This window comes from Chenopodium album, chromosome 9, assembly GCF_948465745.1.
Source record: "Chenopodium album chromosome 9, dcCheAlbu1.1, whole genome shotgun sequence".
Lineage (NCBI taxonomy): Eukaryota > Viridiplantae > Streptophyta > Magnoliopsida > Caryophyllales > Amaranthaceae > Chenopodium > Chenopodium album.
This window is the reverse complement of record NC_137842.1, coordinates 65,874,389-65,892,462: the sequence shown is the minus strand read 5'-3', so window position 1 is coordinate 65,892,462 and position 18,074 is coordinate 65,874,389. Positions and strand designations below refer to the sequence as shown.

The following is an 18,074-nucleotide window of genomic DNA, read 5'->3' as shown; positions in this document are numbered from 1 at the left end:
ATTTTTATAATTGTATTAGGCGCTAAAAAATAATGTATTATAATTCGGATTTTCGGATCGGATCCAAATAACCGAATTTTAATTCGGATTGGATCAAGAGAGAAATTCGGATTGGATCCGATTGGAAAATTGAAAACCGAATTATATTTCGGATTGGATCGGATTTGGACTAAATCCAAACCGAAAACCGAACGGACACCCCTAAATTTGAGTTAATGTATTACATATTAAAAAGCAATGTCTTAAAAAACAAAATTACCTCAAAAGTGATGGAACCACCCTCCCTCAAACCTACCTAAACCTGGCAAACAAGTCATTCAGGTCGGGTTCAGGTAGGGTCAAGTTCGGGTCAGTAAATGTTCGGTTCGGGTCGAGTCGGGTTGATTCGGGTTTCGGGTGAGCACATCGGGTCAAGTTCGGGTTAGGTCAAGTTCGGGTCATGTCAATTCGGGTCAGGTCTGTTCGGGTCGAGTCAATTTTTAAGATCAATTTTCGGGTCAATTTTGGGCCGGGTCAAATTCGGATCGAGTCAATTCGAATCGGGTCTATTCGGGTCAAGTTTGTGTCGGGTCACCAAAATAAATTCACTTAAAAAATAGTTAGAAAAATAAAGTAAAATCGTTAAAAAAATAAAAAATAAATAAAAAATCATGAGTACCTATTACGTAGGAAAGAAAGAAGCCCTAAACTAAGTAATTCACTATTTCACCCTATTAACTTAGGATTCGGGTCAATTCGGGTCGGGACGATTCAATTCAATCAATTTGGTTTAAAATCAAGTCGGGTCACTTTAGGTTTCGGGTCATTTCGGGTCGGGTCAAGTTTCGGTTTCGGGTCAATTTCGAGTCAGGTCATTCGGGTCGGGTCACTTCGGGTCATCGGGTCATGTTCAGGTCAACTCTATTTCGGGTCGGGTTCGAGTCGAGTCGGGTTAGTTCGGGTTCGGGTCAATTATTTCGGGTCAACTTTTGGGTTACGGGTCAGGTCATTCGGATCGGGTCAATCAGGTCGGGTCAGGATTGCTAGGTCTAAACCTACCTGACTCAAGTCAAAGTTATGTGATCGATCAATTGACCCTACATCCACATTCCTGGTCGCAATCCCACTCCTACCCCACCACCACCACCGCAGCCGCGACCTGATTCAGCTGCACCACCGCCGCCGCGGCCTGATTCACCTGCACTACCGCCGTCCACACTCTCCGACACTATCTTTGAATTCTCTTGAGTACTAGTCGCTGCCGCTGCCAGTGTTACTTTCAATTGGCTTTATATATATATATATATATATATATATATATATATCAATTCGGGTAAATGGGTCGGGTTTGAGTCGGGTTAGTGTGGGTCGGGTCAGTACGTGTTAATGTCGGGACCTATGCGGGTCGGGTTCGGGTTGGGTCATGCTTGAGTCGGGTCACGTCGGGTCATACATCTTATCGGGTTTGGGTCGGGTTTAGGTCGGGTCAATAAAAGGTCGGGTTACATTCGGGTCAGGTGAAAAACAGGTCGGGTTACATTCGGGTTTTTACGGGTTTAAACGAGTTAGGGTCCTGTTCGGGTTCGAGTCGGGTTTGGTTCAAGTCAATTATTTGCGGGTTATAATCAGGTCGGGTCATTATCGGGTTCGAGTCGGGTTCGGTTCAAGTCAATAATTTTGCGGGTTATAATCACGTCGGGTCATTTCCTAGTCGGGTCATTCTCGGGTTCGAGTCAGGTTCGGTTCAAGTCAATAAAAATTTTTAATTTTTTTTTTAAAGCTCCAAATCAAATTGCATAATTTAAAACATTTAAAATAATATTAAAATAAACAAGTGAATACTAAAATTTGAAAAAAAAAAGGATCAATAAAAGGATTATAAGTAGTTATATGGAAGTTTTTTTTGAAGATAAATTTAGAAAATAAAATAAAATCATTTGGCTGATTTAATTAGACAGAAGCATTATCATCGATTCATCTCACTAACCTCATATAGCCTCAAATACGTTTAAATTCGGGTTGGTAATAGGTCGAGTTTAAATTCGGGTTAGTAATAAGTCGAGTTTAAATTTGGGTCGGGGCAATAACAAGTCGGGTTGAATTTGGGTCGGATCAATAACAAGTCGGGTTGATTTCGGGTCGGGTTTGTAACAGGTCAGGTTTAAATTCGAGTCGGGTTAGGAACGGGTCGGGTTAGTAACAGGTCGGGTTGAATTCGGGTTTTAATGGGTTAAATCGGGTTTGGGTCATTCTCGGGTTCGAGTCGGGTTCGGTTCAAGTCAATAATATACAGGTCACATTCGGGTTGGGTCCTCTCTAGGTCGGGTTATGGTCGGGTTCGGGTCTCAAATACTCGGGTCAACTCGGGTCCAGGGTTGGTTTCAGGTCGGGTTCGGGTCACCATTTTTTTCGGGTTCAGACGGGTTAGGGTTAGGGTCGGGTTAGGGTTCGGGTCGGGTTAGGGTCGGTATATATATATTCACGTAATTTGTTAATTCATAAATGATTTTTATATGATTTGTTTATGTTATTTGAATCCATTTGTAAAAAAAAATGCTTTAAAAATGTAAAACACTTTTATACTGTGCACACCTCATATTTGTAATAATGATACTTGGCATAATTGTCTCACAATTGTTGTAATAGTTGCATTCTGATAAGTGATGTATATGCTGACAATTTGGATTTTTTTTCGAACAAAAAAACTTACATATTCCACAAACAGTCGTCATCTACACATAGAAAAAACATATTGTAATATATTTAACATAACCTTAGTGATAACCGCAAATGATTAACATCTAGATGGTCTATTTGATATGAAAATTATATATAGAAATCAGCAAATTAGGCTCATAATCACGCAATACAATTTCACGTTATGATTCTTAGTAATTAGAACCAATTATGTTTCTTTTTTTTGCTGATAACATTTGTATCTACCTAGAGAGAAAAATGGATGGAGAATTTAAGTCAACCATTGTTTACATGTTTTGGGTTTTTTAAACGAATTTTATGATGGAAATAGAACCGAGTTATATGATATTTATTAAAAATTACGATTAATTTTGTATATATGAAATATCAGAAGTAAATCGATAATAAAACTCTACCACAATTTTATCATAAAAATTTATCTAAAATTCGCTTATTTAGCTTTCAATGTGTCACAATAATACATATTTGTCGCCTATGCGACGTGACACTTGACGAAAAACTAGAATGTCAAATGTCAATGTCTCGTTGTTTGACTACGAGATCCAACTTTATTTATTAGTGGTATGACATTAGATTTTAGTAAATGATAACCTAGTGAGAATTTTTTCATACTTGACAAGCAACAATATAATCTAAGTATCTAACTACCTACAAGGCTACAATATGATCTTATGATAACATAATATGCACTTTTCATATCTGAATATGAGCAACTCCAATGGTTGTAGCTAAGGCCTTGATTGCAATATTAAATAATCCTTAGCTACTAGCTTAACCATTGAAGCTAAAAAATACAATTTGCTTGGAAAAAAACTTGCTAAAATAAAACAAATTAGAATAAATAAAATGAAATTTATCAACGTAAATTAAGTAAATGTGGTCCATTTAAATAGTAAGCTGTAAGCTAATAGCTACCCATTGGAGCTAAAATGACAATTAGCTTAAAAGCTTATGTGTCATGGCAAACTAATTCGACAATTAGCTTGCCATTGGAGTTACTCTAAGCAAACAATAACGTAGTACTCATAAGCATTTTTCATATGTAGTAATAAATAGAATTCTTTGATCACATAATGAGCATCACAATCACAATCACAATCCACAAATAACTATATAAATTAAGTAGGTTTCATAATGAGCATCACAAATATTATATAGTCACACGGGTTGCATTGTCACAACTAGAGTAGGTAATCATTGATAGGGAGTATGACATAACACGATTCGAATTCAATATGAAGATAGTGAACTCAAATCAAGTCAAACATGACCCAATTAGGTAATTTTAGACATAATATGCAATCAACCTACTTTTTACATGAAATTTTGTACATGGAGTGAATAGGTGAACACGACCTAGTTACTCATTTTGCCAGCTTTCAATACTCATCTGAATTCTCAAAAACTACAAAATACTAATGCGAAGTACTTTTTTTTTTTTGAATAGTAATGTGAAGTACTTAAATACAAATAATTATTTTTAATTTTATGTGCTTAATAATTCAAACTCGTTAATCAGAAACAAGTTACCATCTAAAAGTTACCCTTCCCTCCTAGCCTCAAAGAGTCTAGCCTGTAAACTCGACCGGGTTAATCTGTGAGAGGTTTCGGCCTCACCACCTGATTCACTGATTGGGCATTTCATCATACCTTAAAGGGGGTTGTTTAGTTGTTTACAGCCTAAAAGCAAGACGTTCCTTATGATATGATCTACTCCGTACTGTAATTGATCTTCCTTAATTTTTGTTAACAAAAAAGCCCTCTTTTATTCAGTCAAATCAGGAGTGATAAACATAATTTAACAAGTTAAATACCTACAATATCAATCCAAAATTCCTTCGTTAATTCCAAACAATTTTGATTTTCAAGCATTTTCATCATTTCGATAATGGCGTTCCCTGGATCAGTCAACCCACTCGAGGTTTTTCTCTCTTCTTTATATCATTGTCGGCAATTTTTAATCTAGGGTTTCATATTTTTGTTTACTTTTTGGAAAATCATTCAGAAAAATGTATTATGATTTAGCATTGAAATTCAATTAATGGTTAATTGTAGGTTGGTTTGCGATTGCTACTCAGTCCTACTGGTTCGAATGTGGTTGTTCGAACTGCATGGTATATTACTATGTTATATGATTTCCCAGAATTTTGATCAATTGAATAAAGTTTGTAAATTTGTATTTTTTGTGAAATTTTGATGTAATTAGTTTGGATTTGCATAAAATTTTAATTCCATTTTGTTGGGTTTTGTTTATATCGCCAATTTCAGCTGTTCTGTGGGGGTGGTATTGCCTGTTTATACTACTTTTAAAGCAATTGAAAGGGAAGATCCTGAAGAACAACGAAAGTGTCTTATTTACTGGGCAGGTTAGCAATATTATATCGCTTGCTTATTGTTTTTTCATTTTTTGAAAAGTTTAATTTCAAGTGATGTTGTGTTTGGTAAGGTATTTTGGTTTCTATTGTTTTCGACTTTGTTTTCCATTGTTTAGTTTCAACTTTCAAGTGATGTTGTATTAGTTTTCGACCTTGTTTTCCATTATTTAGTTCGTGTTATTGAAATTTAGAGTGGAAGCTAAGAACATCTCCAATAGTGATATAAACAATGTATACACCATGGGTTGTCATATTGTATTTTTAAACTACAATGCTTTCTACCTACAAGCTTTTACAATAGTTGGCTACAAGGAACGCCGTGTAGAGTTGTAGGTTGGCTTGACCCTTCCCGCTTATGGACTGTTGCTTTATTTTTTTTCATTTAATTTTTCCAAGCTTGTAGCTTTATTGAGTTACAACCGCTTGTGGGTTAATTTTGGTTCTCCAATGGTTGTGCTTCTACTACCTTAACAAAATTTGCAATCAACTTTACACCAATCATTGCAATCTGGACAATCTATGTGTAAGTTGTAGCTACAAGTTTACTGTTGGAGAGGATATAAATTAACTTGCAAGCAAATTTATTCTCAATAAAACTTCAAGCTTTGGGGGAAAAAAATGGAATTGAAGGAACACATGCAAGCTTTAAGGTCTTGTGGCCAATCATTGGGGGATCTTGTAGCTTGAAGGTTTGTAGTTTGAAAATATGACATGGCAAGCCAAAGTGCCAAACTACATCATTTTATAACATCTCTAATGGTGTAATACGGGACTTGCTTGCAAATGTGCATTTCTCACAAGTTCCAAGCTACTAACTTATCTACTACATTAAATCAGAATGTAAATTAACAGGTTTCATTTTAAGTAGCTTCAAACCTTTCGTGGCATGGCAAACATATTTGGCAATTAGCTTAAAATTAGAGATATTCTTATAGCTCACCATTGAGTTGCTCTTTGTTCATCTCCAATGAGAAACAAATTGTCAATTTAGCTTGTCATGCCACCTAGGATTTCAAATTAATTTTCTTTCTCGCTAGTTTGTATCCCAGTGATTAGCTACCAGCTTGCTTTTTAGACGAGTCCTACTTGTCAATGAATGTTGACCACCATGATTGCTCTTTTACCAACTTTTTGTCCAATAAAATTAGCTTGCCCCGAGCAAATTTCCCATTTCAGATCCAATGGCTAATAGCTTGGGACATCTAAAAATTGCAGAAAAATCCCTACATAACTGTTGGAGATGCTCTCATAAGGCATCCGAAACATAAGTTTATTTAGAAATTAGTTTTTGGGAAGAGGTTTTTTCTTAATCAAATATGACATTGATGGTTTGATTTGTTTCTCTTGGTGTATTGGTTTATTGGACTGCCTTTTATCGTTTGTTTTAGAATGTGAAATTTTGAGCATTAATCAACCAATAACTTACTTCAAAATGTACCATGGGTACTTCTGTTACCTGAATATTCTTCCCTGTCTCACTGATGGTATAGTCTCTGCTGGATTTAGCTCTTTGTTTTCCGACTATCATTCTTCAATACGTTGATTAGTACTTATTCAACTTATGGTCCTTTTTAATTTAAATCTTGAATCTAAGAGCAATTTAGATGATTGATTCTCAATGTTGGTATTTAATCGTGAAGGTAAACTGGTCACCTAATTGTGATAACTGATACGTGGAACTGAGTCAGCTTCTGTTGCTTGATTTTTCATTTTTTACAATGAATTTTTACCTTCTTATGATAGTTTTGATTTGTGAAGCTGTTAAAGAGACTAATTTAATTGTATTGCAAGGATCTTTAACTTGCAGTTGTCGCTCGTCGCTGTTATTCTTAAGTGAAACAAATAGTTGTGAACTTTTGCGCTCATCAACTTTTCTTTCAAACAAAGATGGCTTAATTTTAATTCTAGAAAATTGCTTGCTAAAAAGACAAAGGATTGGAGCTATCATGGTTCACTTCTTGAGAAGAATAAGCACTGCTGAGTTAGATTCATAAATTGACTTCAAAGAAACATGGGTTATTTATCGGGTGATTTTATCTACTCCCAATGTCAAGCTTGTAGGGAATTCAAACTCTTTGGCATTTTATTTCTAAGAAAATTGCTGATCACTTTTCTACTTTAGATTTTTGTAGCATCCTTAGTTTGTCGCATTGTCTACAGCATTTTTTATCTTTATTAATTCAACATTTTAACAACAGCTCTTCTTTATGTGCAGCATATGGGTCATTTACTGTTGCTGAAATGATCACTGACAAGCTCGTCTATTGGTACCTTTCTTATCCTTGGTATTTCATAACTATTTCTCCTGATTAGATTTGCGAAGATCATGAACTTCTCTCGGCTTTTTTTTTTCCTTCCCTTGCATTCAGGTGTCATGCTATCATTATTGTTTTTTGTCTAATTTTTGTATACGAGATGTTAAAGAATGAAAGAGATTCTTGCAATTCTTGGAGTGCTTGCATTGAATATCTAATAAAGATTTCAGATATTCTTCAATCTCTTGCCAAAGTGGGTCCCATCTCCTCCAGAATTTAATATCATACTTGATCACAAAGATATGCCTGAGTAGAGTTATGCTCACTTGAATGCCGGGCTAGTGTCCACTGGAGGAATAGAAAAATGGTATTAGAACACCCACCACCATCACCACCATGCACAACACAAAATAAGTATAAAAAAAGGGAGGAAATGAAAAGGTGAATCTCCCTTAGGTGATCTCTTGAAACACATGGATGATTGATTGATTGATGATGTATACTTGGTGATGAATTTCAAGTGTGTCAGTGTTGCAAGATGATTTTATAATGATCCTTTCTTATAATCATTTGTGATTTACAAAGTCAATTGGGGGGAGGGGATTGTATTTTAATTGTAGAAAATGATTCAGAAGTTATTATATACGAAGTATGATGAATAAGGTTTTGACCTTATTGCTTATACAATGTGTTAATGATTTAGAAATTGATTTTCCCCCAACCTTAATATACATTGCAGAAGTAATCATTTCCCCCCAATTAAATTACAATCCTCCAACCAAGATGTCACCTTGTTGGTGAATAGAGCTTGAATACATTTTTATAGATTAGATTTGCTAGGTCACTTGGGTAGATTCTTTATGGTTTTTCATTATCTGATGATATTGTCTTTTGCACTTCATTTGTATGTACAAGTATTCACTCTTGCTTCTCAATTTTAGATTTTTGAACACTGAAAAGTTCCTTGTTTCTTATTGTCAGGTTCCCCTTATACTACCATATGAAGTTTGCTTTTCTTGTTTGGCTTCAACTTCCGTCAACCAATGTAAGCTTCATGTCATGGCATTTTACTTGTTTCACACGTGCATGTGTTGGTAATTTATTTGAAGGATTTTGTTGTGGTTGCATCTTCTATAATCTATTTTGTGAGAAAGTACCTTGTAAAAACTATATATTGTACGATGGCACCCAAAACCAACTTTTCGGCTTATAGTCAATCTCTGGTTCTTTGACTTGGTTTCCTGTCCCTTCCCTTTTAACCCCCCCCCCTCGTTTTTCCTTCTGTGACGCACCCACTTTCATACACCTCAGCTTATAGGCACTCATTTTTTCCCTCTTTCTTACCTCTGTTTTCTGCCCCTACAAAGCTAAGTTGCCTTGAGTTGAGACAAATTCTGTCTTAGAAGGCAATTCCCAAAAAAAAGTAAAAAAAAACAGTTTAAAAAGGTTTTCTGAACAAAGTGTCCTGAATTTTAATATTAACTTCTGCTAAACTAATGTGCATTGTGGAGTAATTGACTTCTAGCTTAATGTCACTGGTTTAGTTCTTCTTCACTTAACATCATAAATAATATTATTGAAGAGGGGATAGAGGAAGCTTCTTTTTTTTTTTTTTTTTTTTTTTTTTTTTTTTTTTGTGTGTGTGTGTGTGCGTATTTTCACTTTATTGAGGGAAAGAAATTTATATATATTGCCTCAATTTTAACAAATTTTTCCTTGCTCTAGGTTCCCACCTCCAACCACCAAGCCAAGAGTTTGGTGGTTGTGTGGACTGCAAGTAGATATTTTGAGGAAATGGGGTGGGGGGTTGGTGGTGTCTATTAGGGCCAGTTGGATTTAATTCATTTAAGTGCTATGCAAGTTGTTCTTATTATCTGTTTTCTATGACAGGGAGCAACACAGCTGTACATGAACCACCTGCGTCCTTTTCTCTTGAGACATCAAGTTAAACTTGATCAAATTGTGGGACTTCTGTATGGTGAAATGGTAAATTATCTTTATTAGACACAATTTCTTTACCGCAAATAGAAACGGACTTGTTTAGCTTACTTCTTACCAAATGTTGAGTAACTGTAACTGGGAGCTAACAAGTTTTATGGACTTGCAGGCTAAATTTGTATCCGTGCACCAAGCAGAGCTCCAATTTTTAAAGAAAATCCTTGTCAACATTTTTGAACCAGGTGCATGATTGGGCATTCTTCCTTTTATTTTCTAATATCCACTTCCATTAGGCGTTATTAGACAGTACAACAAATTTCATTTTATATTATAATAAAAACAAGATCCAATTTATCTTTCCACTTCCATTCTTCTTGAATTTTGTCTTTCCATTTTGTGTTTCTCCAAGTTAGTACTATGCATTTATCTTTTACCTTCTCACTTTCTTCTTTGGTTCTTGAGCAGTAAATCAGATATTTAGAAGAACCCCGCACCCTAATAGAGGAGGTGTTGCTGCAATTGAAGGTCCGGCTGAACGAGAACAGGATGAGGATGTATCTTCGGAACCTGAAAATTGATTATTGTCTCAATGCAGTGAACTGCTTCATTTTATTTATTACTTTTAAAAACCTTCTGCTGCTGATTAGTGATTACGTACAAATAGAGACTGCAAAAATCAGGGAATTTTATCTGGGTTAGTTTCAAATCTAGTTTCCTGCTGTTTTGTAAATAGATGTATAGAAAGTTATAGGACTAGAATGTGTTGGAATGATTTACTGTTGCAGCTTATGAGAAACAGATTCTTCATACTAATACTACTATCCCTGATTCCTTGCAAAACCGAAACTTGTTAATAAAGGAGCTACTTTTTACTCCTCTAACGGCCTGTTTGGTATGTAGTAATATTACTAATATATGATGGTAATGAGGATGAATAGTATTTTTATTTCTAAGAACATCAATGTTTATTTCCATGGTAATGTTAGTTTACCTCAAATTTCATGACCATCCATTACCATTTAGGAGTAATTTGGGTGGTAATGGACATTCATGAAGAACACATGTTTGTAATGAGATTGCATTATCATGGGTATTTGACTATTTGGATGTCACTTTGCTTGTCAAACCAAACTAAGTTTCATAATAATTTATGCTACTACCTCTGATTTTATTTTAGTTGCTAGTTCGAAACCTCCAAAATTTCTAAAAAACCGTGGATATTACCCTTCAATTTTGGAATTTTTTGATTTTTTTCGCCTGGAAATAAAGATTGTCGAAATGTTTACCATGTTCTCTAATACCCTCTATTGGCTGGGTGGAACCATCCAATTTTCGTATAAACGACCAATTTAACAGTTTACAACTAGCACCGATTTCATTAACACAAACCTACCACGAACATTTCTGACAACATATAATGACCATCTATGGTTCCAAACGGCATTATATGACCCCGAGATTTATCCCCTAAAATCTCAATTTTTTTCGACACCGGACCCCGAAACAATTGAAATTTCTCAAAAAGCGTAGATATTAGCCTTCAATTTTGGAATTTTTTGACTTTTTTTCGCCCAAACATAAAAACTTCCAAAATGTTTATCATGGTCCCTAATACCCTCCGTGAGCCTAATTGGGTGGTGGAACCATCCAATTTGCCTTTATACGACCAATTTCCCTGTTTACAACTTTCACCGATTTCATTAATTCAAGCCTACCATGAACATTTATGACAACAAACAATGATCATGTATGGTTTCAAACAGCATTATATGAACCCGATATATATCCCCTAGAATTTCAAGCCTTTTTGTCATCGGGCGTCGAAATCTCCAAAAATTTTCAAAAAGCTTGCATATTAGCCTTTAATTTTGGATTTTTTTGACTTTTTTTCGCCCGTAATAAAAATTGCCAAAATGTTTACCATGATCTCTAATACCCTTCGGGAGTCCAATTGGGTGGGTGAAACCATCCAATTTGCCTTTAAACGACCAATTTACTGGTTTACACAACTTGCGCCAATTTCATTAACTCAAGCCTACCACAAACATTTATGACAACATATAATGATCATATATGGTTCCAAACGATATTATATGAATTTGAGATGTATCCCCTAAAATCTAAAGGTTTTTTCGACACCGGGCTCCGAAACCTCCAAAATTTCTCCAAAAGCGTGGATATTAGCCTTCAATTTTGGAATTTTTTTGACTTTTTTCCGCCTGGAAATAAAAATTTCCGAAATGTTTACCTTGGTACCTAATACCCTCTGGAAGTCCAATTGGGTGAATGGAACCATCCAATTGCGTTTAAACGACCAATTTACCGGTTTACAACTAACTTGCACCGATTTCATTAATTAACTTAAGCTTACCACGAACATTCATGACAACAAATAATGATCATGTATGGCTTCAAATGACATTATATGACCCCGAGATATATCCCCTAGAATTTCAAGCCTTTTCGTCATCGGGCCTCAAAACCTTCAAAATTTCTCAAAAACCGTGGATATTAGCCTTCAATTTTGGAATTTTTTTACTTTTTCCCGCCCGTATAAAAAAATTGCCGAAATGTTTACCATGGTCGCTAATACCCTCCGGGAGTTCAATTGGCTGGGTGGAACCATCCAATTTGCCTTTAAATGACCAGTTTACCGGTTTACAACTTGCACCGATTTCATTAACTCAAGCCTACCACGAACATTTATGCCAACATATAATGATCATATATGGTTCCAAACGACATTATATGACCCCGAGATGTATTCCAAAAAATTTCTAGGATTTCGACATTGAGCCTCGAAACCTCCAAAATTTCTCAAAAAGTGTGGATAATCCCTTAAATTTTGGAATTTTTTGACTTTTTTTCGCTTGTAAATAAAAATTAATGTTTACCATGGTCCCAAATACCCTCCGAGAGTCTAATTAGGTGGGTGGAACCATCCAATTTGCCTTTATATAGCGAATTTACCGGCTTAACACTTGCACCGATTTCATTAACTCAAGCCTACAACGAACAATTATGACAACATATAATGATTATTTATTGTTCCAAACGACCTTATATGACCCCCGAGACGTATCCCCTAAAATCTCATTTCTTTTCAATGCCGGACTCCGAAACTTTCGAAGTTTCTTAAAAAGCATGGATATTGGCATTCAATTTTAGGATTTTTTTGATTTTTTTTTCGCGCAGAAATAAAAATTGCCGAAAAGTTTACCATGGTCCCTAATACACCAGGGGAGTCCAATTGGGTGGGTGGAGCCATCCAAGTTGTCTTTTAAACGACTAATTTAATGGTTTACAACTTGCACGGATTTCATTGACTCAAGCCCACCACGAACATTAATGACAAAAAATAATGATCATATATTGTTCCAAACGACATTATATGACCCTGAGATATATTCCCTAAAATTTCAAAACTTTTAGACACCGGACCCAAAAGACTCCAAAATTTCTCAAAAAACATGAATATTAGCCTTCATTTGATTTTTTGACTTTTTTTGCCTGGAAATAAAAATTGTCGAAATGTTTACCATAATCTCTAATACCCTTCGGGAGCCTAATTGGGTAGGTGGAACCATCTAATTTGCCTTTAAACGACCAATTTACCGATTTATAACTCTCACCAATTTCATTAATTCAAACCTACCACGAACATTTATAACAACATATAATGATCATTTATGGTTCCAAACGACCTTATATGACCATGAGATATATCCCCTAAAATCTCAAGCCTTTTCGACAACGAGCCCTGAAACCTCCAAAATTTCTCAAAAACCGTAGATATTAGCCTTTAATTTTGTAATTTTGACTTTTTTCGCCTGAAAATAAAAATTTCCAAAACTTTTACCATGGTCCCTAATATCCTCCGGGAGTCCCATTGGATGGGTGGAATCATCCAATTTGCCTTTAAACGGCAAATTTACCGATTTACAACTTGCACCGATTTCATTAACTCAAGCCTATCACGAACATTTATGACAACATATAATGATCATATATGATTCCAAACATCATTATATGACCCTGAGATTTATCCCTTAGAATTTAAAGACTTTTCGACATTGGGACCGAAACCTTCAAAATTTCTCACACACCGTGGATATTAGACTTCAATTTTGAAATTTTTTGAATTTTTTTCGCCCAAAAATAAAAATTGTCGAAATATTTACCATGGTCCCTAATACTCTCCGGGATTCCATTAGGTGGGTGGAATCATCCAATTTGCCTTTAAACGGCTAATTTACCAATTTACAACTTGCACTGATTTCATTAACTCAAGCCTACCACAAACATTTATGACAACATATAATGATCATATATGGTTCCAAACGACATTATATGACCCGAGATTAATCCCTTAAAATTTCAAGACTTTTCGACACTAGGCCTTGAAACCTCTAAAATTTCACAAAATGCGTGGATATTAGACTTCAATGTTGGAATTTTTTAACTTTTTATCGTCCGCAATAAAAATTGCCGAAATTTTTATCATGGTCCCTAGAAAATACCCTCCGGGTGTCTAATTGGTTGGGTGGAGCCATCCAATTTGCCTTTAAACAACCAATAATTTAGCGATTTACAACTTACACCGATTTCATTAACTCGAGCCTACCACGAACATTTATGACAACATATAATGATCATATATGGTTCCAAATGACATTATATGACCCCGAGATTTATCTCCTAAAATTTCAAGGCTTTTAGACACCGGGTCCTGAAACCTCCTAAATTTCTCAAAAAGCGTGGATATTAGCCTTTAATTTAATTTTTTTTTTTTTTTTTTACTTTTTTCGCCTGAAAAATAAAAATTGCCTAACTGTTTACCATGGTCCCTAATACTCTTCGGGAGTCTAATTGGGTGGGTGTAACCATCCAATTTCCCTTTAAACGACCGATTTACCACTCTATAACTTGCACCGATTTCATTAAATCAAGCCTACCACGAACATTTATGACAACATATAATGATCACAAATGTTTCCAAACGGCATTATATGACCCCGAGATGTATCCCCTAAAATTTCAAGGCTTTTCGACACCGGGCCTCGAAACCTCCAAAATTTCTTAAAAAGCGTGGACCTTAGCCTTCAATTTTGGAATATTTTGACTTGTATTCGCCCGAAAATAAAAATTGCCAAAATGTTTTCCATGGTCCCTAATACCCTCCGGGAGTCCAACTGGGTGGGTGTAACCATCCAACTTGCCTTTAAACGGCCAATTTACCGGTTAATAATTGCACCGATTTCATTAATTAAATCAAGCCTACCACGAACATTTATGACAACATATAATGATCATATATGGTTCCAAACGGAATTATATGACCACGAGATGTATCCCCTAAAATCTCAAGTCTTTTCGACACCGGACCTTGAAACCTACAAAAATTTCTCAAAAAGCGCGGATATTAGCATTCAATTTTGGAATTTTTTTTACTTTTTTCGCCCGGGAAAAAAAATGCTTAAATGTTTACCATGGTCCCTACTACCCTCCGGGAGTCCAATTGGGTGGGTGAAACCATCTAATTTGCCTTTAAACGACCAATTTACCAGTTTACAATTAACTTGCAACAATTTCATTAACTCAAGCCTACCACGAACATTTATGACAACATATAATGATCATAAATGGTTCCAAACGGAATTATATGACCCCCAGATGTATTCCCTAAAATCTCATGACTTTGCGACACCGAGCCCTGAAACCTCCAAAATTTCACTAAAAGCGTGGACATTAGCCTTTAATTTTGGAAAATTTTGACTTTTTTCGCCTAGAATAAAAATTGCCGAAATGTTTATCATGGTCCCTAACACCCTCCGGGAGTCCAATTGGGTGGGTGGAACCATCCAATTTGCCTTTAAACGGCCAATTTACCGGTTTACAACTTGCATCGATTTACCGGCTTACAACGACCAATTTAATTAACTTGCACCGAACTTGACTTGAACTGAAATTGATCCAAACCTGTTTAACCCGTCAAAACCCAAATATAACCCGACTTGTTACTAACCTGACTCGAATTCAACCCAACCCGTTCCTAATTCGACCTAAAATTAACCCAACCTGTTACAAACTCGACCTGAAATCAACCCGACTTGTTATTAACCTGTCCCAAATTAAACCCGACTTGTTATTGACCCGACCCGAATTTAACCATACTTATTGCTTACCCGACCCAAAAATTCAACCCGATCTGTTACTAACTCGACTCGAAATTAACACGAGTTGTTATTGACCCGACCTAAATTCAACCCTAATTATTCCTGACCCGATTTCAAATCACCTTAATGCAATTTAGACCACCTTATTATTGTTGATCAAAACATTTTGTCTAGCTAGGGAGACCAAGTCGGTACATGCCGGCAAAAGAAAGGAGCATCATCCTCAAATTTAAGAGTTAAATATAGTATAAATTTGTTGTATGGTCAAAGTAGATAATTATCTTCCTAAATTATAGGCTATAGTTCCCTAGTATATTGCCATATATATTATAGTCAAGGAAATAATTAGCTTGATAAAAATGATAATTATCTATTTATAGTTACTTGAATCCGAATATGACCAGACTTAGAAATGACTCGACCTGATTGTAACCTGCAAATTATTGACTTGAACAGAACCCGACTTGAATCCGAGAATGACCTGACTTGGAAATGATCGACTCAACCTGATTATAACTAAATTATTGACTTGAACTGAACCCGATTTGAACCCAAGAATGACCTGACCTGATTATAACCCGCAAATTATTGACTTGAATCGAACCCGACTCAAATCCGAGAATGACCTGACCTGATTCTAACTCGCAAATTATTGACTTGAACCGAATCCGACTCGAACCCGAGAATTACCCTAACCGGTTTTAACCCGTGAAAACCCGAATTAAACCCGACCTATTATTCACCCGACCCGAATGTAACCCGATCTATTATTAACCCGACCCAAACCCAACCCAAACCCGATAAGAAGTATGACCCGACTCAAGCATGACTCAACCCAAACTGACCCGCATAAGTTATGGAATTAATCTAAATTGACCCAACCCACTCTTACCTGACCCATACCCGACCCGTTTACCCGAATTAATAGCTGTAGTTACAATTTTGGAATATTTTATTTCTCTCAAATAATACCCCAAAGTTGCAACTAAAAAAAAATAAAAAATCGGAGGTAGTATTTATAATCGACTGCCAAATGTATTTACTTGAACATACTTTTTAATTCTTTAATGGTTTTGAAAGTAAACGCAGATATTGTTTAAGAAATTGAGGTAGTTGGCTGAGCAGTAACAAATGATGAAACACAAAGCATCTTGCTTCTCGAGTGCCCACAACTCTTAAACAAAGACTGATGATAGAGGAATTATATATATAGAAATCGTTAAACAAATGTACTATTCAACTACTATACTAGTAGTTTCGGTCTATTAGCACTCAGTTCAGTCATTTGTTTGAATGATGAAAGCTCAAACAAACATTTTTCTGAACTGCTTCGATATAAAGTAAGAGAAATTAGTTAAATAAACAGGTAATAAGGAGTTGAAAATCAAGCAATCATACTTGAAAACTTGTAAGCAAGACAAGGAGTACGTAAATCTGAATGGAAAAAGTTATGAATGGAGAAGAAAAGAGAGTTTGTGTGACTGGTGCTTCAGGTTTTATTGCTTCTTGGATTGTCAAGCTTTTGCTCCAACGAGGTTATCAAGTCAACGCTACTGTTCGTAACTTAAGTATGTTTCTCCTCTTTCTGTCTATGTTTGCGTGTTTTATTCACCTGATTTTTCATTGTAGCGTTAAGCTTATATATCCTCCTGTTAATGTTTGTCCCAATCGAATTAATTTTATTTTTTTTCATAGTCTCTATTTGTGTATGCTTATTTGTCGATGAATAATCATGGACAAAAGTTAATGTCTCAAATATATTTGGTTCGTATGTTATTGAACATACAGATGATCCCACACAAAAGGAGCACTTGCTTGCAATGGATGGTGCTGAAAAGAGGCTTCACTTGTTTGAAGCAGATCTGTTGGAAAAAGGTTCCTTCGATTCTGCTATCCGTGGATGTGGTGGTGTTTTCCACACTGCAACTCCACTTATACTCTTTTCCACGAATCCTGAGGTTTCTAGTTCAACTAGTCCCTTTAAGGCTTTAACCCCTTCTAATTCCTAGTTTCAGAACGGTTCCACCAATTTCACTTGTCGTTCACTGTTAGTTTAAATGCTGTCATTACATAACACTGAAGTCCACTTTTTCTCTGTTAGTTAAGGTTATAACTGATACAGGGCCGGTTCTAAACTGGCTCATTTAAATGTCAAGTGTTGCACACTTTGAGTATTTATGTACATTACTTAGGGCCTGTTCTCATAGGCTGAACTGAACTGAACTGAAATGAATATTTTATAAGAGAAGGAAATTAGGAGCTGAACTGAACTGAACTGAGTTGAAAATAAACGTATGAGAACAGGCCCTTAGTGTCACTTGAGATGTTGCAGCCCCTGCTAATACTTACAGGCATGTGCTTCATCTTTATATATTTGGAATTTTCAGGAAGAAGTGATTGAACCTGCTGTGAAGGGAACTCTTAATGTTCTTTCCTCCTGTGTAAAAACCGGTTCATCTGTCAAACGAGTGATTTTCACATCTTCTACTGCAGCAGTTGTACACAATGGAAGATCTCTCACCAATGAGACAGTGGTTGATGAAACATGGTTTTCTTCTCCAGAAGGCTGCAGGGGCAGAAAAGGGGTAGGCATAATTCTGTTCCTTTTCAAGTTACAGTATATAACTAGCTAG

At 35.8% G+C, this 18,074-nt stretch overlaps 1 protein-coding gene and 1 pseudogene across 1 annotated transcript; both read left to right on the top strand.

Moving 5' to 3' along the window:
• The first annotated feature begins 4,360 nt into the window (after positions 1–4,360).
• LOC145560220 (HVA22-like protein k) lies at positions 4,361–10,132 on the top strand. Its single transcript, XM_081621478.1, has 8 exons — positions 4,361–4,618; positions 4,753–4,811; positions 4,966–5,063; positions 7,288–7,339; positions 8,309–8,372; positions 9,218–9,313; positions 9,435–9,507; positions 9,731–10,132. Exons 1-8 carry the CDS (start codon positions 4,586–4,588, stop codon positions 9,841–9,843), a joined length of 588 nt encoding a protein of 195 aa, XP_081477604.1. The 5' UTR covers positions 4,361–4,585; the 3' UTR covers positions 9,844–10,132.
• Positions 10,133–16,879: 6,747 nt separating this feature from the next.
• Positions 16,880–18,074, top strand: LOC145557996 (phenylacetaldehyde reductase pseudogene; annotated as a pseudogene).

Excerpts from the sequence above, each read along its gene's own strand:
- LOC145560220 (XM_081621478.1), top strand. The coding sequence starts at position 4,586 with ATGGCGTTCCCTGGATCAGTCAACCCACTCGAG. Across the intron at positions 4,812-4,965 it reads GTGGTTGTTCGAACTGCATG|CTGTTCTGTGGGGGTGGTAT; the intron begins GTATATTACTAT and ends CGCCAATTTCAG. Across the intron at positions 9,314-9,434 it reads GACTTCTGTATGGTGAAATG|GCTAAATTTGTATCCGTGCA; the intron begins GTAAATTATCTT and ends ATGGACTTGCAG.